Genomic DNA, 23,429 nt, shown 5'->3' with positions numbered 1-23,429 from the left:
TTATGGGGAGCAGGCAGGGAACTGGAGTTGAGGCCAGGATCAGATCAGCCACGATTTTATTGAATGGCGGAGCAGGCTCGAGGGGCCAAATGGCCGACTCCTGCTCCTATTTCTTATATGACGGGAATGGGGACACGACGGAAAGTGGATATGTTGGGAAGGTTCAGCAATTAAAAAGGGATGGGTTTGTTGGAGCAAATGGCCTTTTCATCTTCTGAAAAATCTTGATATTCTTTGTCCCCCACAAACTCTGTCAGCATTCAATTACCCTCCCAACTAGCATTGAGCAGGAGGTTTGAATAAGGCTCTGGGTTCATACAGAGACATTGGATTTTAGAAGTCAAACTACATTACTATGTTAAGCAATTCTTTGTCCCCAAATAATTGTTGTATTGAGTTGTACACAAGCTGAAGCTGCTTTTGATGTAATACAGAAAAATGAAGTAATGTTGCCTTATGGGTTATTTGCAGAAATCTTCTATAGATCATACATTTTCTTTAAAGGGTTCACAAATACTAAGTGACCCTTTGAAGGATAATGATGCTTGAACCATATTGCATGCAAGCCCAATATTGCTATATAGGGACAATTCTGATGGTGCGAGAGGCGAGAATATGATTTTATGGATGATAATGGTCTCCTATTGAGGAAGAAATGATTTGCAATTATAAAAATCTTTATCACATCTCTCCAAAAATTCCCAATGCACTTCACACACAATGAGTTACAACGTGCAGTTTTTTAATATTATCATGGAGGTAAACAACAGCGATTGTGCCCACTGAATGAGACATAAATCGGAACGCAGTGAATGACCAGTTAGTCTGTTTTCGGTGGTGGTGTTGGTTGAGGGAGGGATGTTGGTCAAGACACCAGTAGTTCTTAATCTCTTCAAATATCACCATGCCATCCATTGGAAAAGGGGCAGACGGGATCTTAGGCTAGTGTTTCATCCGAAGGATGGCACCTCCAATGGTATAGCGATCAATATTGCATTCGTATAGAATCAGAGAATGGTTACAGCACAGAAGGAGGCCATTCGGCCCGTCGAGCCCGTGCCGGCTCTCTGCAAGAGCACCTCAACTAGTCCCACTCCCCCGCCCTTTCCCCATAGCCCTGCAAATTTATTTCCTTCAGGTACTTATCCAATTCCCTTTTGAAAGCCACAATTTAATCTGCCTTAAGGTGTTAAAGGCACTATATAAATACAAGTTGTTGTTGTATCACACCATACAGGCAAAAAGAGAGAAGGACTAAAGAAACTCCAAGAATCATGAAATCATCTGGAAACTGTGTTGTATAGTTTTATTAAAATTCTATTTGCATCTTGATGCATTGCTAACAACAACAACTTTCATTTCTATAGCGTCCTTAACGTAGTAAAACATCCCAAGGAGCCTCACAGGAGCGTCGTCGAACAAGATTAACGTTAGTCCTGTTTGGTGGGTGTTGCCAAGGAAATTGGAGTCTCTATAAATATAAATCAGTTATGGCCGGTGCCGATTTTAATCCAAGTTGTGCTGTTTATTTCTAGCAATACGATTATCATGCAGACAGGAGGTCGTCTGGACTGCACCCATACCACTTCACCGCCTCCCACTCGATGCAGGACAGAATGGTATGTTCCAAAAACCACTCGCAATGCACATTCAGCCGGATTCATGCAAGGAGGGCTTCATAAGCAAAGCTATGTCTTCAAGGGAGGGGCGGTCGCATGGGACCATTGTGCCTGCTTCAGGAAACAGCAGCTCCTGGAATACCCTTGCTTTGCTAAATCCCAGTCTCACCAACGGTTGGCCATGAAAATATCGCTTTCCTCCTGACAATAATTTCATGGCCTGCCCTGCATCCGCTTCCCGCCTGCTCGCGCCACTCGCAGTTCGCACGTGACGGCTTCCAGCTCCCATTGCTAATTCCCACCTCCAGGCAGCGGAAAAGGTGGGAATTCCCAGCTCGAGGTGACAGCTCTTGGCTCCAGGTTTCTAAGTTGAAGGACCGTGGCAACTAGGCCTAGCTCGCAACCCCAGATCCTGGAACCCAAATGGTAGGAGGAGGCTCGCGTGGAGCATAAACACCGGCATGGGCCTGTTGGGCCGAATGGCCTGTTTCTGTGCTGTACATTCTACGTAAATTGTATGTAATTCTCACCTCGCCTCTTAGGTGGTCCCTCGAAGCGAGGATGACTTGCTTCCACGCCAAAAAGGGATGAGTTCACAGGTGTTTCATTTTAGGACCCAATTTTCCAGGTCCTGAAAAATGAGAATTTGCCACCAATGAGGCATCATGGGGATTTTTCCTCCTTTGGGACAATGAGCAGTTGCACTGACTGAGCGTTTTGAATTTTCAATTTGCTGCCTCATTTAAAAAAAATGTCTGACCTGGAAACGTGGTCATCCTGTCATCTGCCTACCCCAGGGGTAGTGGGTGGTTTATTACTTTTCTGGAATACCTGTAGTCAATTCTAGTTACTAACTCATCCCTTTTGCCCCTTCACCTCCCACTCTCCACCCCCGCCCCACCCAACAGTCAGTTGCAGAAAGTTCCGGACACTCCATGGTTTGATGTTGGACAAACTCTCCGACAGTGCGGAGATGGAGTGCTGTCGAGGGTAGTGCTGTGGAGGTACAACTCGGAGATTGTCCTCTAGTCGAGGGTAGTGATGGAGAGGGAGAACTGTTGTCAGCTAACATGATAGGAACTGGATGCTTTCGATAATGGTGCTGCGAGAAAACACATGAGGAATAGGAGGGCACCAAGAATAGAACATACATAAGAACATGAGAAATAGGAGCAGGAGTCGACCATTTAGGCACTCGAGCCTGCTCCGCCATTTAATAAGATCATGGCTGATCTGATCTTGGCCTCAACTCCACTTCCCTGCCTGCTCCCCATAACCCTCAATTCCCTTAGTTCAGAGAAGCACTGGCATTGTGGTTCCCCCAAATCTGCCATTGGATTAAAGTCTCCAGTCACTGCAAAGTAATCCTGGGAAGCTGATCCCTCACGTTTGCACTTACTCAGGAATTGTGTCTCCACATTGCACAGTGGGACCTGACAGCACGACACAGATCGACGCGCAATGGGAACACCCAACACGCTCCTGAAATAATCGGATAGCTTTTCTCAAAGAGCTGGCACATTCACGATTGGGCGCAAGGATTAAATGCAAACACACCTTTTTAAGAAACTTACCGAATGGAATTCTCTTCTCCCAGCCCACTACGTAACTGCTTGTGCCCAGAAAGTTCCAATAAAAGAAAGACTTGCATTTATATAGCGCCTTTCACGACCGAAAGATGCCCCGAAGCGCTTTACAGCCAATGAAGTACTTTTGGAGTGTAGTCACTGCTGTAACGTAGGAAACGCGGGGGCCAATTTGCACACAGCAAGCTCCCACAAACAGCAATGACCAGATAATCTGTTTTTAGTGATGTTGGTTGAGGGATAAATATTGGCCAGGACACTGGGGATCACTCCCCTGCTCTTCTTCAAAATAGTGCCATGGGATCTTTTACATCCACCTGAGAGAGCAGACGGGTTTAATGTCTCATCCGAAAGACAGATCAATCAGATGGATCAATTATTGAGTTATCCAGACTACAGTCAGTAACACAAATCAGATTCAATTAGTCCTATTATATTTAAATATCAAGATTGAATAATCCGCCCTTTTCTCTCTGTTTGACAGTGGAAGCTCAAACTATACTGGGTTTCTTTAGCCCGCCCTGCAGTCAGTATTTTATGGAACTCAGTGTTAGCAACTGAAGGTTGCAGTTTAAGAACATCTCTCCGATAGCAGCTCAAACACTAATTATTCAGAGGCACTGAGTTTCGACTTGTCATATGTGCATGAAGGGTTGGGTGTGTTTGGGCAGGTTTGGGGTGTATCTTGAGGGAGTGCAAGTCGCCTTTGTGTTCTTGATGGTTATGTTATCATGCAGTAGTTACCCTGCAGTTGAAATTTATTTCTGACCTCCATGCTGTATGACGAGAATTATTAGTGGTTGCAGTTCTGACCTTGAAATCTGTTGACTGGAGCTAAAATCTGATTCGATTTTCTACTGTGCTGAGTTAGATGATCTAAGCTAAGGCGATTGTTGGGCCACGACAATTGAACTCTTGTGTCCCTGGAGGGAGTGAGAAAAATCAGCCAAGGTGACCACTCGGCATGGTTATCCACTGACTTCTGTTAGCAAGAAAGTGAGTGTATGTATGTCTGTGTGTGTGTGTGTGTGTGTGTGTGTGCATCTAATGAGGACAGGTTTGGGCTCAACCGTGAGAGCGTCCACAGTTGAATAGCCTGCTGCCATCCAGTGTCTAGACTCGCAGCTGAAGAATGAGCCCATTGATGGGGCATCATGCATGAGTACCCATGGAACCATACCCCAGCAAGAGCCAGGGCTGTGGGCAGAGGCAAAAACACTACATCCTTGTTATTAGCTACGCTCCTGGTGTTTCTCTCTGCTCTGCTGTATTCAGAGTGGAACCTCATGCTCAGCTTTATCCTCATGCTTTACTCAACTCTCTCGCGTTCGATTATAGAATCTACTCGGGTCAGCACCACAGCCCTGTGCACAGTTCCCACCTTGCGCTTTGACAGTCCACATTCTGACCGAGGCTCTGCATGTTATATTACTGTATCTGAGATGGTTGTTTATGGTTCAGGAGCTGTCCCTTTCTCCATTACATGTCAGTTTTCTTTTTAACAATGTGATCGTTTTGGTTTCTTGCCAAAGATTTCTGCAGTCCTTCATATTTGCAGTAAATGTAACAACAACAACAACTTATATATACATAGCGTCTTTAATGTAGTGAAATGTCCTGAGGCATTTCACAGGGAGTATTATGAGATAAAACAATAACAGTCACATTTGGAACAATCTGTAAAGCACCAACTCGTGAAGTTGGGATACAGAATGATCTCGAGACACGAGTTCAAATCCCACACGGCAGCTGGGGAATTTAAATTCGTAATAAATCTGGAATAAAAAGCCAGCAATGGTGACTATGAAACGACCGGATTGTCGTTAAAAACCCATCTGGTTCACTCATGTCCTTCCGGGAAGGAAATCTGCCGTCCTTACCCGGTCTGGGCCTATATGTGACTCCAGACCCACACCAATGGGGTTGATTCTTTACTGCCCCCTGAAATGGCCCAGCAAGACACTCAGTTGCACAAAACTGCTTCAAAGACGGACTGCAGCGGTTCAAGAAGGCAGCTCACCAGCTCCCTCTCAAGGGCAATTAGAGATGGGCAGTAAATGCCGGCCTTGCCAGCGACGCCCACATCCCGTGCATTAATTATTTTTAAAAGTCTGGCTTCTTTAACATATCCCGACTGGGGTAACACCGTTTGTAGGGGGGGTCCTTGAAGAGACTCTAACCATCTGCTGACTAACTATTTGCTTCCTTTTTCGTTCTGCGTTCTCTAACTCTGCGATTCCTTTCCCCCCCCCCCCCCTTCCCACCCCCCACCTCCGTGACGTGACAGGATGAAATTCTAGACCTTCAGTTGCAAAGGAAACTAGAATTTTTGGACCAGCAGGTGGGAGTCGATGTGCTAAACTGTCCTGGTGTCTGTTCCCCATTGGTCAAAGGTCAAGTGACAAGGTTGTGAGTTTGGCCTAACTCTTGAGTGGGGACTACATGAGCAGAGAGTTCAAGTCGATGGTTCTTTCAGGCCAGGGGAAACCAAAATCATAGAATCAAAGAATGATATAGCACAGAAGAAGGCCATTCGGCCCATCGTGCCTGACTTTTTAAAAAAAAATTCAAAGTTTTCTCAAACTATGCCATAGCATAGAAACAGTTTGGATGGAACTAATCAAGGGGGCAGGTTAGGAATGCCTCAATGAGGTGTTTTATCATGTGTACACGCAACACATCGATAATTACTGAATAATGAGACATTGAATTCAATCATTTAGAGCAATAATTAACAGGTTGACATTGTAAAGGATAAAATAAGCCCCGGGATTGTTAGGTAAAATTACATATACATATATGAGGTGGAGCGTGCCTTTGGCTCAATGACAGCATTCCTGTCTCGGAGTCAGAAGGTGGAGGGTTCGAACCCCAGCCCTAGCGCCTGGATCTGAATTCTGGGTTGGCATCCAGCTTGTTACTCGTGGATGTGGGAAATAAAACTCCAGCCATTTAAGACATAAAACATAAAAAATAGGAGCAGGAGTAGGCCATATGACCCCTCGAGCCTGCTCCACCATTCAATAAGACCATGGCTGATCATCGACCTCAACTCCACTTTCCCGCCCAATCTCCATACCCCTTTATTCCCCTAGACTCCAAAAATCTATCGATCTCAGCCTTGAATATATTCAGAGACTCAGCATCCACAGCCCTCTGGGGCAGAGAATTCCAAAGATTCACAACCCATTGAGTGAAGAAATTCCTCCTCATCTCGGTCTTAAATGGCCAACCCCTTATCCTGAGACTATGCCCCCTAGTTCTAGACATTCCAGCCAGGGGAAATAACCACTAAGCATCTATCCTGTCAGGGTAGTTAGTCCTGTATTATCAGCTGGCATAAAGGTGGTTGCAGCCATGGAGGGAATGTTGATGTTGAGGCCTGTCAGTCTGCCAATACGTCGCGCTGTACCCCATGGGAAGGTACCAATACAACAGCAACTTGTATGATTAAGTGCACAGTTATAGATTGAACTAAGTGTGCACATGACAGGGCATGCTCCAAGGGACTATGTTGTGGCCAATAATTAAAACCGATATTGCTGGAAACACTCAGCAGGTCGAGCAGTATCTGTGGAGAGAGAAACAGAGTTAACGTTTCAATTCGATGACCCTTCCTCAGAACTGGAAAAAGTTAAGAGACACAACAGATGTTTAAGCAAGTGAAGGGGAGGGGAGGAAAGAACAAAAGGGAAGGCCTGTGATTGGGTGGAAGGCAGGACAGATCAAGAGACAGAAGAGATGATGGTGTGAGGTGAAGGGAGATGGTAATGGGACAAGTAAAGAAACAAAAGATGGGTCTAGATAGGGTGTAAATGGGAATGGCAGAATCATCAATAGCTGCCATAGGAAAACAAATAGGTGCAGAGGTTATGGCCTGAAATTGTTGAACTCGATGTCGAGTGCAGAAGGCTGTGAGATGCTGTTCCTCGAGCTTAGGTTGAGCTTAATTGGAACAGTGTAAGAGACAAGGGCAGCGTTGTAGCCAATGTATGTTGTAGCCACATCAGGAGGCTTGCCCCATTTGAATCTAAATAATTGACCATTAAATGATGAAGGTGTGGTAATAAATACAAGAGCAGAGAGGTTATGCTTGAACTATATAAAACACTAGTTAGGCCACAGCTAGAGTACTACATGCAGTTCTGGTCACCATATTACAGGAAAGATGTGACTGCACTGGAGAGGGTACAGAGGAGATTTGCGAGGATGTTGCCGACTGGAGGATTTTAGCTACGAGGAAAGATTGGAATAGGCTGGGGTTGTTTTCTTTGGAACAGAGGAGGCTGAGGGGAGACATTATTAAGGTGTATAACATTATGAGGAGCCTAGATAGAGTGGATAGGACGGACCTATTTCCCTTAGCAGAAGGGGCAACAACTAGGGGGCATAGACTTAAAAGTAATTGGTAGGCGGCTTAGAGGAGAGTTGAGGGGATATCCTTTCATCCAGAGAGTGGTGGGGGTCTGGAACTCACTGCCTGAAAGGGTGGTAGAGGCAGAAACCCTCACCACATTTTAACAAGTACTTGGATATGCATTTGAAGTGCCGTAACCTACAAGGCTTATGGACCAAGAGCTGGAAAGTGGGATTAGGCTGGATAGATCTTTGTCGGCCAGCGCGGACACGATGGGCCGAAATGGCCTGCTTCTGTGCTGTAAATTTCTATGATTCTAACGGGAATGACATTTATTAACGTGGGCCTCACTGTCTCCTAGAATGTGGCAAACCTTGATACTTCTCCTTTGAGTATTTATTAGTTTCTGTCTTCACTGTTAATGCACTGTCTGGAGTGCATTGATCTCATTAAAGATCTTGTAATGTCATTAAATAAGTTTGCATTAACCGTACCAAAAATCCTGCAGGTAATTCGATGGAACGGGATAAAACACCCCTCTATTTACATGCTCGGTCCAGAACACGTCACCCAACGTGTTTTTGCATATTCCCTGCTTCCTGTCCTGTGAACCCGGTTCATTTGCCACGATTGCTGCTGTGACTATTTAAAGGCAACACCCCCTCACATGGAGTGCAGAGACTGTGCGCGCCTGAGGTTCTAACTGTCAGCGTAGACTGCACAGGCTGAGCCTCGTTTCTCGAGAAAGCTGAGGGCTAAGAAAAAAGGACTTGCATTTATATAGCGCCTTTCATGACCACTGGACGTCTGAAAGTGCTTTGCAGCCAATGAAGTGCTTTTGGAGTGTAGTCACTGTTGTAATGTGGGAAACGTGGCAGCCAACTTGCGCACAGCAAGCTCCCACACACAGCAGTGTGATAATGACCAGATATTCTGTTTTTTTGATTGAGGGATAAATACTGGCTAGGACACCGGAGATAACTCCCCTGCTCTTCTTCGAAATAGTGCCACGGGATCTTTTACATCAACCTGAGAGAGCAGACGGGGCCTCGGTTTATCGTCTCATCCGAAAGACGGCACCTCCGACAGTGCAGCGCTCCCTCAGTACTGCACTGGGTGTGTCAGCCTGCAGTGGGACTTGAACTCTCAACCAGAGGCTACCCACTGAGCCACAGCTGATATCAGTAATCTGATCGAGGTCTTTAAATTTATGCAAGGGGCTTGATAGGGTAGACGTAGAGAAGAAACATAGACATACAGAACATAGGTGCAGGAGTAGGCCATTCGGCCCTTCGAGCCTGCACCACCATTCAATATGATCATGGCTGTTCATGCAACTTCAGTACCCCATTCCTGCTTTCTCTCCATACCCTTTGATTCCTTTAGGCATAAGGGCCACATCTAACTAACCTTTTGAATATATCAAACGAACTGGCCTCAACAACTTTCTGCGGTACAGAATTCCACAGGTTCACAATTCTCTGAGTGAAGAAGTTTCTCCTCATCTCGGTCCTACATGGCTTATCCCTTATCCTTAGACTGTGTGACCTCTGGTTCTGGACTTCTCCAACATCGGGAACATTCTTCCTGAATCTAACCTGTCCAATCCCATCAGAATTTTATATGTTTCTATGAGATCCCCTCTTTCTCTTCTAAATTCTAGTGATGTTTCCACTTGTGGAGAAGTCTAAATCTAGGGGCCATAAGTGTAAGATAGTCACTCATTGATTCAATAGGAGGAGAAACTTCTTTACCCAGGGGGTGATGGGAATGTGGAACTCGTTGCCACAGGGAGTAATTCAGGCAAATTGCATCGATGCATTTAAGGGGAAGCTAGATAACCACAAGGGGGAGAAAGAAACAGATAAGTTGATCAGTTGAGGTGAAGTACATAAAAACATAAATAGAGCAGAAGTAGGCCTGCGGCCCCTCGAGCCTGCTCCGCCATTCAATAAGATCATGGCTAATCTTAGACCTCAACTCCACTTTCCTGCCCGATCTCCATACCCCTTGATTCCCATAGATTCCAAAAATCTATCGATCCCAGCCTTGGATATAGTTAACGACTCAGCATCCACAGCCTTCTGGGCTAGACAATTTCAAAGATTCACAACCCTCTGAGTGAAGAAATGTCTCCTCATCTCGGTCCTAAATGGCCAGCCTCTTATCCTGACCCTCTAGTTCTAGACTCTCCAGCCAGGGGAGCAGCATCTACCCTGTCAATCCCCCTCAGAATCTTGTATGTGTCAATGTGATCACCTCCCATTATTCTAAACTCCAGAGAGTATAGGCCCATTTAACTCAATCTCTCCACATAGGACAACCCTTGCATCCCAGGAATCAATCTAGTGAATCTTCGTTGCACCCTCTCTGAGGCAAGTATATCCTTCCTTAGGTACGGAGATCAAAAAGTAGGGTTGCAGGAGGCTTGTGTTGAGCGTAAATACCAGCATAGACCAGTTGGGCCGAATGGCCAGTTTCTGTGCTGTAACTTCGATGTCATCATAGGCAGTCCCTCGAACGAGGATGACTTGCTTCCACGAGTTCACAGATGTTTCGATAAAGGACCCCAATGTTCCAGTCCTGAACTCCAATTGAGGGGGTGGAAGATGCCTGTGCGTGGATTTTTTTTTTAACGTGTGGTGATCGTTGCACATCAGCCACCGGACGGGCTTGACAGAGCTAGGTCATGGTCCAGTGACGAGGGTTAACCAAGATGACTGGAGACCTGCTCTGCTGCACTGACCTAGCGTGCACACATATCGAAATTCGATGTAATGATTAGCTGAAGCAACGTTCTGTTTCGGAAAGTAGTATTTAATTGGCCTTTAATTAGTAGCTAAGATCACGAACGAGGTCAACAGACCCGGGCCCAATCCAGCTTGACCGTACGAATTCGGCGAATGCTCATGCGCTGAAATTGGCCATTTTCTCAACAAAAGCTTAGCTTCAGGGTACAAATTGTTAGACATACTGCCCGTAGTCTATAATGGGGTTATTTACAGAGTGGCTTTGGGCGTACACTGACTGACTCGGTAATCTCTGGATCAATAGTTTACTGTCACAACCTGCAGCTGCTGTCCCTAATACTAAACACGGATCTCCATTTCAGTGCTGCGGGGACACAGTTCATGTTGAATGCGCATGCTGCAGGATATTTTGGTACGTGTCACTGCAGTAAATATGCTGCATGTCCAACACATTTGTGAAGTGAAGTTTTTGCTATATGTTCACAAGAAGATGTGTGTTAAAAGTGACTCACCCACAGCTGTGAAATCAGCTGACACATTCGATAAGACTATTGGAATTCGTGAAATGCTGCTGCTTTGTCAATGCTGCACCGTTTGTTTGAGTGGTGAACTAAACCACCTTCTTCCCCATTGATTTACTTCGGTTTTTCCAATTCCAGACGCTGTAAGACTATTACTTAGTAGAACTTGGGCTCATAAAGTAGCACGTTTTCATTCACTGACTGAGTTCTGACTCAGCACCATCGATTTTGTAGCTCCAAATCCGCTCATTGCCTGGTGTCTGGCTCAAGATCACCGCAAAAAGGATGTATATTTGTCCCTTAATGTGAGCAACTTTCTGCAATTCTCAATCAATAATAACCAAAATAAAAAACTTGCATTTACATATTACCTTATTACATCTCAGAAATGTCTCGAAGAATAGAATCGTACAGGGCAGAAAAGGAGGCCATTTGGTCCATCGTGTTTGTGACGGCTCTTTGAGAGAGCGATCCAATTCGTCCCGCTCTCCTGTTCTTTCCCCATAACCCTACAAATATTTTCCCCTTCAAGTGTTTAACCCGTTTCTTTTTGAGAGTTATTGAACCTGTTTCCACCACCCTTTCAGGCAGCACATTCCAGATCAAAAAAAAAAAAAAAAATTCCTCCTCGTCTCTCTGTGTATTTTTTTGCCAATGACCTTCAATCTGTGTCCTCTGGTTACTGACCCTTCTGCCACTGGAAACAGTTTCACCTTATTTCCTCTGTCAAAACCCTTCATGATTTTGAACATCTCTATTAAATCACCCCTTAACCTCTGCTCGAAGAGGAACAACCCTCACTTTCGATACAATTAATTGCTTCGAACCTCAATCATTGTTTTGTGGGCAGCCATTTTGAGTGCAAAGGATGATGGGTTAAAAACGCCTGAGCAGCTCAATGTGACTCTTTTGTTCAGTTGGGTGGGGGATACTTGCTTCAAAACTGCAAAACCATCCAGTAGCCTGCGAGCTAAAGGGTTGGATCACTAAGTACATGACCCGCTTCGAGATTCCCTGCTTTGGAACTAACGTGCTATAAAGTGGAATTAGGAAGTTGCATTTTTACCAAGGACATGAAAGCTTTGGAGAGGGTACGGAAGAGATTTAAAAGAAAGACTTGCATTTATATAGCGCCTTTCACGACCATTGGACACATCAAAGTGCCTTACAGCCAATGCAGTACTTTTGGAGTGTAGTCACTGTTGTAATGTGGGAAATGCAGCAGCCAATTTATGCACAGCAAGCTCCCACAAACAGCAATGTGATAATGACCAGATAATCAGTTTTTTTTGATTGAGGAATAAATATTGGCCAGGACGCCAGGAATAACTCCCTCGCACTTTTTCGAAATAGTGCCGTGGGATCTTTTACATCCACCTGAGGGGGAGGCGGGGGGGGGGGGGCCTCGGTTTAACATATCATCGGAAAGACGGTACCTCAAACAGTGCAGCACTCCCTCAGTACTGCACTGGGGGCGTCAGCCTAGATTTTCATGCTCAAGTCCCTGGAGTGGGACTTGAACCCACAACTTTCTGAGTCGGAGGCGAGAGAGTGCTACCCACTGAGCCACAGCTGACACTGATTTGCGTGAATGGTTCCAGGGATAAGGGACTACAATTACGTCGCTAGAATGGAGAAACTGGGGTTGTTCTCCGTGGAGCAGAGAAGGCTAAGTGGAGATTGCATAGAGATGTTTAAAATCATGAAGGGTTCAGAGTAAATAATAAAAGAAACAGTTTCCAATGGCTGAAGGGTCGATAACCAGAGGACACAGATTTAAGGCGATTGGCAGAAGAACCAAAGGCGACACGAGGAAAAACATTTTTACGCAACGAGTGGTTAGGATTTGGACTGCGCTGCCTGACAGGGTGGTGGATACAGATTCAATAGTAGCCTTCAAAAGGGAATTGGATACACACTTGAAGGAGTAAAAATTGCGGGAATATGGAAAAAGAGCAGGGGAGTGGGACGAACTGGATCACTCGACAAACGAGCGGGTGCAGACTCAATGGGCGAATGGCCTCCTTCTGTGCCGTACTATTCTATGATTCTATTCTATTATGAGCCACGGGAACGCAGACAGCCAATCGAGGGGAGGTTTGGAGAGCTGCATTCTCAAAGGTGAAGACTCCCTTCGCCCAGTCTCAATAAAGCTTGGTGGTAACAGTGGAGCATTGATTTCCCAAATTGCAGGTTCCCAATGTTGGTCTCGACCGTGGCTCACACTCTGTCCTGGGGATCGGGGGTTTCGCTCGTCCAGTTGGGGAGGAAAAGAGGGGAATATATTTTTCTAATCGAATTTTTAGAACTGTTGGAACCATTGCAGTCCCTTCCGTATAGAACCTTCAATTATGGTACTGGTGAACTGTACATAAGCTCAGAACACACAGCCTCTCCTGCATAATATGTGGCTCATTGACCAGTTTTTCCCTGTGTTTCCCACAGATTCCTATCTATAACGCACTGCTTGGTACACACAACTTAACCTGTGTAACATGTGTAATGTATTGTTCAAACCACGAGTTCAAGAATTATGCATGTAAGATACGAATCCCCGCACGCGTATGTGTATATATGTATGTGTGTATATGTATATATATATATATATATGTATATGTATATTTTTGTGTAGTTAAAGAACTCTTTTATTTAAAAAAAACTGCAATGGAAGACAAGACTATACAAGGTGGCTTGTCTCAGACTTGTGGTAGATGGAGGCGCAGAGGAGATGTACTCAGTCGGAAACCGATCCAGGCAGCAGGCGTTCGAGGGGGCCATTCAGCCCGACTGCTTGCCCTCTCCTCCGCGGCTACGCTCGCGCCCGAGTGTCCCTGGAGGTGGAGCACGCGGTGCCCACTGACATGCTCGAGGCCTTCCGCGGCAGGTGGGCACCGGAGGGACTGGAGTGCTTCATCACAAATGATTTTTTAAGGTTCCTTCAAAGTTTTTTTTTGTTAATTTACAGCTTTATTGCCGGTATTTAAGAAGAATTGTAATTGGTAGGAGTGATGCACTAAATCCTCCTCCAGTTTGGTGCCGGGTTTGGTAACTGAAACAACATTACCTTCTAATTTTCATATTCGCTGTGTATTGAAACCAGGCGCCTGTATAATAGCAATATCTGGAATCAGCTTTATCCTATCATCCCTTTAATTAATATTCAGTCTCTAGGAATGAGCGTACGGTGAATGGAAGATTACTTGCCTCTGTAGAACCTGGGGTTAAACGGAAGTCACCGATTAGGTTTAATTTCTAGAGACTAGCTACCTAGGTAATTGTGTAATTTGCATAGATTGACAGATGGACAGTTTTAGAATCTGCTTAAATCGGCTCATTATGATTAAGGCTTTCTGATCTTCCCAAGTCATTTTGCACTTGCTTTGGGATTAATTGATGACTTTTAGTCCACGGGCTATTTACTTGTACACTTGACAACCACATTTAAGGGAACATGGCAGAAAACACTGAACAAAGACATGTACTGTACATGCTTGAGGTAAGCAGTGTAGTTTATGAGTAATAGCAGAGTAATTATCATTCCTTTTCATTGAATCAGTGCATCTGGGTGGAGAATTCTACATGGTGAATGAGAAGGAGTTTGTTCCACTGCAGTTTTATGTACCGACAGCGAGGAGAGGATGAGAGAGCATGTGATCTATCGGAATTCGACATAGTTGCAGTGAATGAGAAGGAGATCCATTGCGTAATGTATTTGCTTTGTAGGTTCTTTGCTTAAGAATTCACGGCAAAACACTTTGCTATTAAGAACTAGTTGGTTTATTATCAAAATGTTTAACAATCACACTGCGCATTACCAGGCCCAAGCAGCGGAAAGAGCGTGTGGTAAATCAGTCCCACAGCCCCCCTCTCTTCCCCCAACGAATATCTGTCCCACCTGTGACAGGGTCTGTGGCTCTCGTGTTGGACTGTTCAGCCACCAAAGAACTCACTTTGGGAGTGGAAACAAGTCTTCCTCGATTCCGAAGGACTGCCTATGATGATGACATTACCATCTCATTCTCCAGGTTCACAACCACCTGCCTCATTGTGGATCTGCTGAATCCCACTGGCCGGGGTTTTATTGAGTCTTGTGAACATCACGTGACTGGCTAAGCTACTCCCAGCTCAACAGCTCTACAACTATTTTAAACTAAATGTTAAATCTTTTTGTAAGGGCACTAGAACCCTCAAATTAACTGGGAACTTTTCCAAATTAAATTAAAATTCTGTTCCCGAGGGGGTGATGATGCACTCCAGTCCCAACACCTCTACAAATCTGTGAGCATACTCACAGGTGCATACATTACATATTGGAACTCTAACTAACTAAATGTGAATTGGAAGCGAGCTGATCGATTCGGATTCCACACAACGGCGGTGAATGAGAGGGCAAATGCTGAAAGTACTCAGCAGGTCAGGCAGCATCTGTGGAGAGAGAAACAGAGTTAACGTTTCAGGTCGATGACCAAGGTATTCAAAATTCGAGCGCTCCCCGCCTTGAATATACTCAATGACTGAGTATCCACAACCCTCTTGGGTGGAGAATTCCAAAGATTCACCACCCTCTGAGTGAAGGCATTTCTGTTCATCTCAGTCCTAAATGGCTGACCCCTGAATGACACTGTGATCCTCAGTTCTAGACTCCCCCAGCCAAAGGTCATCGACCTGAAACATTAACTCTGTTTCTCTCTCCACAAATGTGATGCTGCCTGAACTGCTGAGTATTTCCAGCATTTTCTGTTTTTATTTCAGATTTCCAGCATGCGCAGTATTTTGTGCCTGTGAATGAGAAGGGGTCTGGTTCATTAGGATTCACACAATAGAAACATAGAAACATAGAAAATAGGTGCAGGAGTAGGCCATTCGGCCCTTCTAGCCTGCACCGCCATTCAATGAGTTCATGGCTGAACATGCAACTTCAGTACCCCATTCCTACCTTCTCGCCATACCCCTTGATCCCCCAATGGCAGTGAACGAGATGTTTGGCACACTGGAATGCCATATAGTAGCAGCTGGAGTAAATAAGAAGGGGTTTGTTCCATTTAAAATTCTGTATAGTGGGAGTGGATGAGAAGGAGTTTGCCTTTTGCAATTCCATCCAATGGGAGTGGTTAAGAGTGCATTTGGCTCACTAAAATTCTACATAGTCACAGTTGTAGTGAATGAACAGGAGATTGGTTCATTGGAATTCTATACAGCAGCATTTGGAATGAATGAAAGGGGGCTGGCCCTTTGCAATTCTATATAACAGAAGTGAAAAGGAAGGCTTTTGAGCTATTGGGATTCTAAGCTTGGATAAGGTATATAAGAACATAAGAAATAGGAGCAGGAGTAGGCCACCTGGCCCCTCGAGCCTGCTCTGCCATTTAATAAGGTCATTTAATCTGATCTTGACCTCAGTTCCACTTCCCTGCCCAATCCCCATAACCCTTCACTCCCTTACTGTTCAAAAATCTGTCTATCTCCACCTTAAATATATTCAATGACCCAGCCTCCACAGCTCTCTGAGATAGAGAATTTCACAGATTCACAACCATCTGAGGGAAGAAATTCCTCCACATCTCCAACCCCTTATTCTGAAACTATGCCCTCTAGTTCTAGATTCCCCCACGAGGGGAAACATCCTCTCTGCATCTACCCTGTCAAGCCCCCTCATAATCTTATACATTTCAGTAAGATCACCTCTTATTCTTATAATCTCCAATGAGTACAGGCCCAACCTGCTCAACCTTTCTTCATGTGACAACCCCTTGATCTCCGGAATCAACCTTGTGAACCTTCTCTGAATAGTCTCCAATGCAAGTATACCCTTCCTTAAATAAGGAGACCAAAACTGTACACAATACTCCAGGTTTGGTCTCACCAATACCCTGTAGTTATAGCAGGTCTTCCCTACTTTTATACTCTATCCCCCTTGCACTAAAGGCCAACATTCAATTTGCATTTCTAATTACTTGCTGTACCTGCATACTAAATTTTGTGTTTCATGTACAAGGATCCCTAGATCCTTCTGTACCACAGCATTTTGTAAACACTCTCCATTTAAATGATCACAGGTATTTGTTTTTTTATTTTTCCTACCAAAGTGGATAACCTCACATTTTCCCACATTATACTCCATCTGCCAAATTTTTGCCCACTCATTTAACCTGTCGATATACCTTTGCAGATTCTTTTTGTCCTCCTCACAACTTGTTTTCCCACCTGTCTTTGTATTATCAGCTAATTTGGCTACATTATACTCGGTCCCTTCATCCAGATCATTAATATAGATTGTAAATAGTTGAGGCCCCAACACTGATCCCTATGGCACCCCACTAGTTACAGTTTGCCAACCTGAAAATGACCCATTTATCCTGACTCTCTGTTTTCTGTTAGTTAGCCAATCATCTATCCATACTAATATATTACCCCCAACCCTGTGAGCTTTTATCTTGTGCAGTAACCCTATATATGGCACCTTATGCCTTCTGGAAATCCAAATACACGACATCTACTAGTTCCCCTTTATCCACCCTGCTCGTTACATCCTCAAAGAACTCAGCAAATTTGTCAAACATGATTTCCCTTTCGTAAAACCATGCTGACTGCTTGATTATTATAATTTTCTAAATGTCCTGCTCTCTTCCTTAATAATGGACTCCAGCATTTTCCCAATGATAATAACTGGTCTATAGATTCCTGCTTTCTGTCTCCCACCTGATATATTTATCAGGTGGATAGTATTGAAAACTAACTGTATAGCTGAACTGCATCAGTTATGCAGATCTATAACAGCTCTAGAGGTGTTTCATCAGCGGCTGTGCAGTTATTTGGTTACAAGATCGTAAACCAGAGCTACCTCAGACTTCATTTGGTCATAAATGAATATTCAGTGTTTGGTCATTTGAATCAGATTATTCTGATATCAACAATAAAAAAAAGCTAAACGGGAGATTGGCCATATTGCGAATCCTATTCTCACGAAGACAAGAAAGAGGCATTCTTCCTTATAGGAACTTGACCACATGATTGTGCTTTTTACCCAGATCTGTGTTAGACAGATGATAATCGATATGTTACCAAATTAGTTCACAGAATGGTAGAGAACTCTGCCTAGAGCCCTCAAATTGGACATATCATTAAGAACTCATTCCGCCATTTAATTAGTTCACGGCTGATCTGTATTTTAACTCCCATCTACCTGCCTACGTTCCGTAACTTTTAACACCCTCGCCTAACAAAAATCTATTGATCTCAATTTTCAATTGACCCCCAGCCTCAACAGCTTTTCGGCAGAGGAAGTTTCAGTTTTCCATCACCCTTTGTGTGCAGAAGTGCTTCCTTGCATCACCCCTGAACAGCCCAGCTCCAATTTTAAGGTTATGCCCCCTTATTCTGGATGCCCCCGACCAGAGGAAATAGTTTCTCCCTATCTATTCTATTAACTCTTTTCATAGAAACATAGAAATATAGAAAATAGGTGCAGGAGTAGGCCATTCGGCCCTTCAAGCCTGCACCAGCATTCAATAAGATCATGGCTGATCATGCAACCTCAGTACCCCTTTCCTGATTTCTCTCCATACCCCTTGATCCCTTTAGCTCTAAGGGCCACATCTAACTCCCTTTTGAATATATCTAATGAACTGGACTCAACAACTTTCTGTGGTAGAGAATTCCGCAGGTTCACAATTCTCTGAGTGAAGAAGTTTCTCCTCATCTTGGTCCTAAATGGCTTACCCCTTATCCTTAGACTGTGAACCCTAGTTCTTAAACAGTTCAATTAGATCACCCCTTTATCTTCTGTACTCCGGGGAATACAAGCCTAGTCTGTGCAACCTGTCCTCATAATTTAACCCTTTTAGCCCCGGTATCATTCTGGTGAATCTGCACTGCTCTCCTTCCAAGACCAATATATCCTTTCTGGGCTGCGGTACCCAGAAATAAACGCAGTTCTCTAAAAGGGATCCAACCAGAGCTTTATATAACCTTAATGTAACTGTCGACATGGGAAGGTGTTTATATGGGTTTTCAACTAATGTGAAAACCAGCAATATATAATATGGTGTTCGGAAAAATGCAAGACTCCCAGCATGAAGGTTGGTGAGTCAGCTGGGGAGGGAGGGATCTCGAGGGTAGTTAGGGATAGGCAATAAATGCTGACCTTGCCAGCGGTGCCTACATGCCAAGAATGAATAAACAGAAAGGTCAGTGCGCATGATTCACGGTGTGTCCAATATATCACTGTCGATGTGAATGGCCAAAAAACCTGGGAGTGTCAGAAATTGAGGGCGCTGATCTCCACATCTGATTCCTTGATAGTTTCTCCCACTGAGGGAGGCTCCACACTGGAAGTGAACTCTTGCATGTTCGGGGCTGTTTTGCGGTAGTGAGAGGTGTTTTGTAGTGAGGCTGTTTATGTCAGGCCTTTGTTAGCGGGGGAGACCATGTGCAACACGTGTAAAATGCAAGACCTAAATATACCTGAGATTGTTCTCTGGGGAGTGCAGAATGTCAGGGATTCAGACTATATCCATTGTATGATGACCCCGACGAAGTAGCATATTTAATATATTAGCTAATTATTTAGGGCCTTATATAAGGGGCTTCATCTGTGAAGAATTGATGAATTGATGGTGGGGGCGGGGGGGGTGGAAGAGGTTTGCAAAAGGGAGAAAATAAGTCCAACAATCCAAATGTAAAATTACAGTGATGTCGTCACGCCTAACTGACTCTGGGCTAAATTACTATCAGGCAATTTAATAGGCCATGTTACCATGGCAATGATTTGCACGTCTATAGTGCTCCTTGCACACACAGAGATATCCTAAGGAGTTTTACAGAGCTGAAAATAGGCTGCATTATGAGCAGGAATGAGCGAGAGGTAGAAAAAAGGATAAAGCAGGGTAAAAGCGTTGGAGAGGAGCTGAAAGTATGGTTAAAGAGGACAGTTTTAAGGAAGTTTTTGAAGGCACGTTGGGAGGAGCCAAGGTAGGGGGATTTGGGAGGGGGTTCCTGAGGCTAGGGCTTGTGGGATGAACCAGTGGTTGCTAGTGGACCGGGAGTGGGGGATGAGGAGTAGACCAGGAGTGTGAGAGATGAGGAGTAGACCAGGAGTGTGAGGGATGAGGAGTAGACCAGGAGTGTGAGGGATGAGGAGTAGACCAGGAGTGTGAGGGATGAGGAGTAGACCAGGAGTGTGAGGGATGAGGAGTAGACCAGGAGTGTGAGGGATGAGGAGTAGACCAGGAGTGTGAGGGATGAGGAGTAGACCAGGAGTGTGAGGGATGAGGAGTAGACCAGGAGTGTGAGGGATGAGGAGTAGACCAGGAGTGTGAGGGATGAGGAGTAGACCAGGAGTGTGAGGGATGAGGAGTAGACCAGGAGTGTGAGGGATGAGGAGTAGACCAGGAGTGTGAGGGATGAGGAGTAGACCAGGAGTGTGAGGGATGAGGAGTAGACCAGGAGTGTGAGGGATGAGGAGTAGACCAGGAGTGTGAGGGATGAGGAGTAGACCAGGAGTGTGAGGGATGAGGAGTAGACCAGGAGTGTGAGGGATGAGGAGTAGACCAGGAGTGTGAGGGATGAGGAGTAGACCAGGAGTGTGAGGGATGAGGAGTAGACCAGGAGTGTGAGGGATGAGGAGTAGACCAGGAGTGTGAGGGATGAGGAGTAGACCAGGAGTGTGAGGGATGAGGAGTAGACCAGGAGTGTGAGGGATGAGGAGTAGACCAGGAGTGTGAGGGATGAGGAGTAGACCAGGAGTGTGAGGGATGAGGAGTAGACCAGGAGTGTGAGGGATGAGGACTGGACCAGGAGTGGAAGAGGAGAGTAAATGTGGGAGAGTACAGCTGGAGGTGGGACGAGGTCAGGAAAGCTTTGAGAATGAAGAGAAGGGACTTAAAACCAGACTTTAATAATGTCCGGTCACAGACCTGTCAGACACAGAGCAGGACACAGCAACAGGTTGTCAATGGTGTGCACTGCTACATAGTTTAATGATTAAAATGCAACATTTGAATAGCTGCCGATACAATGGCTGGTGTAGCACAGACCGACGCAAGAGACTGCTCCAACGGAATAGTGCCACTGCTGGCTTTTTAAGGGGAGCCTCTTCCTGGAAGGGACTTGACTTACATCTCCCCAGTAATTTGATGCTGCCGCTTTTAAGACTATGACACCACTCCCGATTAATATCTCACTCAGAGGCTGGCCTCATTCCCTACCTCGCGGCGACTCCTCCCTGTGAAAGTTTTAATCCAAAGTTCTTAACTCTCCAGTTTGGTGCCGACTGACCTCGGGGCTTGCACGATGTGCTGGCGTGTCCCTCCTGCTCCCAGTGCACACAAGGAAAACCAAGACTTGGCATTTATATAGCGCCTTTCACGACCACCGGACGTCTCAAAGCGCTTTACAGCCAACGAAGTACTTTTGGAGTGTAGTCACTGTCGTGATGTGGGAAACGCGGCAGCCAACTTGGGCACAGCGAGCTCCCACAAACAGCGATGTGATAATGACCAGATAATCTGTTGTTTTTTGTTATGTTGATTGAGAGATAAATATTGGCCGGTGTCAACCCGGTACAGACCATTTGGCCCCCTTCACAAGCATCGGGCACAGGAAGTGTAGCCAGTTCGTCCTGATCTCGATCGTTCCCAATTTGCTTCCCTGGTCTAACCGTGGATTGTGGCCAATTGAAGATCCTGTTAAGACTACAGAGCACAACAGTGGGGGCTTGGCTTGCTTTCTTTCTTGGCCATTTGGGTCCAACAATTAAAGCGGGGAGGAGCGAGGCAGCAGCAATAAAGAGCAAAAAAAAGCAAATTGGCAGCAGTAAGTTGACTCTGTGCATTAAAGATTCTGACAGGTGTGCGTCACACAGCAAGGTCAGAGCCCTTAACTATTGCTGATGTTTGCAGGTTCCATATCAGGAGAGATACCAGGACCCCCTGCAGCATTACAAGGTCGATGAATTGGAGATTGATGTAAGTTTTAAACATTTAACCTGTCTCCTACGATGCTGAACTCTGAAATGACCCGGCAGCAAGGGGCTTATCAGGAATACTCACTCTGTGGGATCTCAGCCTTGTTTTAGAATATTTAAATCTGTTGGAAGCAACCTGCCACTTCGGAGCAAGAAAAAGAAAGACAGACTTGCATTTATCGAGTGCTTTTCATGACCAGCGGACGGCCCAAAGCGCTTTACAGCCAATGAAGTACTTTTGGAGTGTAGTCACTTTGTAATGTGGGAAATGCAGCAGCCAATTTGTGCACAAGCAAGCTCCCACAAACAGCAATGTGATAATGACCAGATAATCTGTTTTTGTTATGTTGATTGAGGGGTAAATAGTGGCCAGGACACTGGGGATAACTCCCCTGCTCTTCTTCGAAGTAGTGCCATGGGATCTTTTATGTCCACTTGAGAGAACAGACAGGGCATCAGTTTAACGTCTCATGCGAAAGACTGCACCTCTGACAGTGCGGCACTCCCTCAGCACTGCACTGGGTGTTGAGGGGGTGTGCGGGGAGAGGGGGGGGGAACATTTCCATCATCTCCCCCTCCTCTCTCAGTGGTTGCAGCTGAATATCGGTGAAAGATCTGCCCCATTCAAAAGCAGAAACAACTTTTTCATCCTTCTCTCCTCTCCTTAATGTTAGAAAAGGAAGTGTTGTGTTCTCCAGATATCTCGGTTGGCAGATATGGAATATTTGTCTTCATTAGCTGAGGCATAGAATACAAGAGCAGGGAGGTTATGCTGGAACTGTATAAAACACTAGGCCACAGCTGGAGTACTGCATGCAGTTCTGGTCACCACATTGCAGGAAAGATGTGATTACACTGGAGAGGGTACAGAGGAGATTTACAAGGATGTTGCCTGGACTGGAGAATTTTAGCTCTGAGGAATGGTTGTATTGGCTGCGTTTGTTTTATTTGGAACAGAGGAGGCTGAGGGGAGACCATTTGAGGTGTATCAAATTATGAAGGGCCTTCTAGAGTGGATAGGAAGGACCTATTTCCCTTAGCAGAGGGGTCAACAACCGGGGGGGGCATAGATTTAAAGTAATTGGTAGGAGGTTTAGAGGGAATTTAAGGGGAAATCTTTTCACTCAGAGGGTGGTGGGGGTCTGGAACTCACTGCCTGAAAGGATGGTAGAGGCAGAAACCCTCAGCACATTTAAAAAGTACTTGGATATGCACTTGGAGCGCCGTAACCTACAGGGCTACGGACCAAGAGCTGGAAAGGGGGATTAGGCTGGATAGCACTTTGTCGGCCGGCACAGACACGATGGGCCGAAATGGCCTCCTTCTGTGCTGTAAATTTCTACGATTCTATACGCTGCCCAGTGTGTAACTGAATCATACAAAGGTCCTGGTTTCAGACCTACTGAGTAAGCTGTCTCAGCTGGCAGGGGCACGAGAATAGTTCTCAGACTCCCTAGCCTGGGAGTAGGGGCGGATGTGGGGTATCTAGGGGCTCTGCTTCTGTTTGTTAGCTAGTGTCCCCTTGCTGGACAGTGAAAGTGTGCGGATATCAGAGCATCAGGCTCAGTGGTGATACCCCCCACCGTCGATTAGCCGGCCGCCACTCCTTGCTTAGACTCGCACATGAAGGATG

General features: G+C 45.3%; 1 protein-coding gene across 2 annotated transcripts in view; it reads left to right on the top strand.

Annotated features, from left to right (window-relative positions):
* The window catches only part of plekha6 (pleckstrin homology domain containing, family A member 6), a 351,674-nt gene that overhangs the window by 286,168 nt on the left and 42,077 nt on the right, over window positions 1–23,429 (top strand). For both annotated transcript variants that reach the window (XM_070859220.1, XM_070859221.1), the window contains 2 exons: window positions 1,536–1,619; window positions 21,732–21,797. In XM_070859220.1, coding sequence (XP_070715321.1) covers window positions 1,536–1,619; window positions 21,732–21,797 — 150 coding nt within the window. The remainder of the gene's footprint in view (window positions 1–1,535; window positions 1,620–21,731; window positions 21,798–23,429) is intronic.

Source organism: Pristiophorus japonicus, chromosome 17 (assembly GCF_044704955.1).
Source record: "Pristiophorus japonicus isolate sPriJap1 chromosome 17, sPriJap1.hap1, whole genome shotgun sequence".
In the NCBI taxonomy this organism is placed as follows: Eukaryota; Metazoa; Chordata; class Chondrichthyes; family Pristiophoridae; genus Pristiophorus; species Pristiophorus japonicus.
Note: the sequence above shows the minus strand (reverse complement) of the source record. Positions and strands in the feature narration are given on the sequence as shown.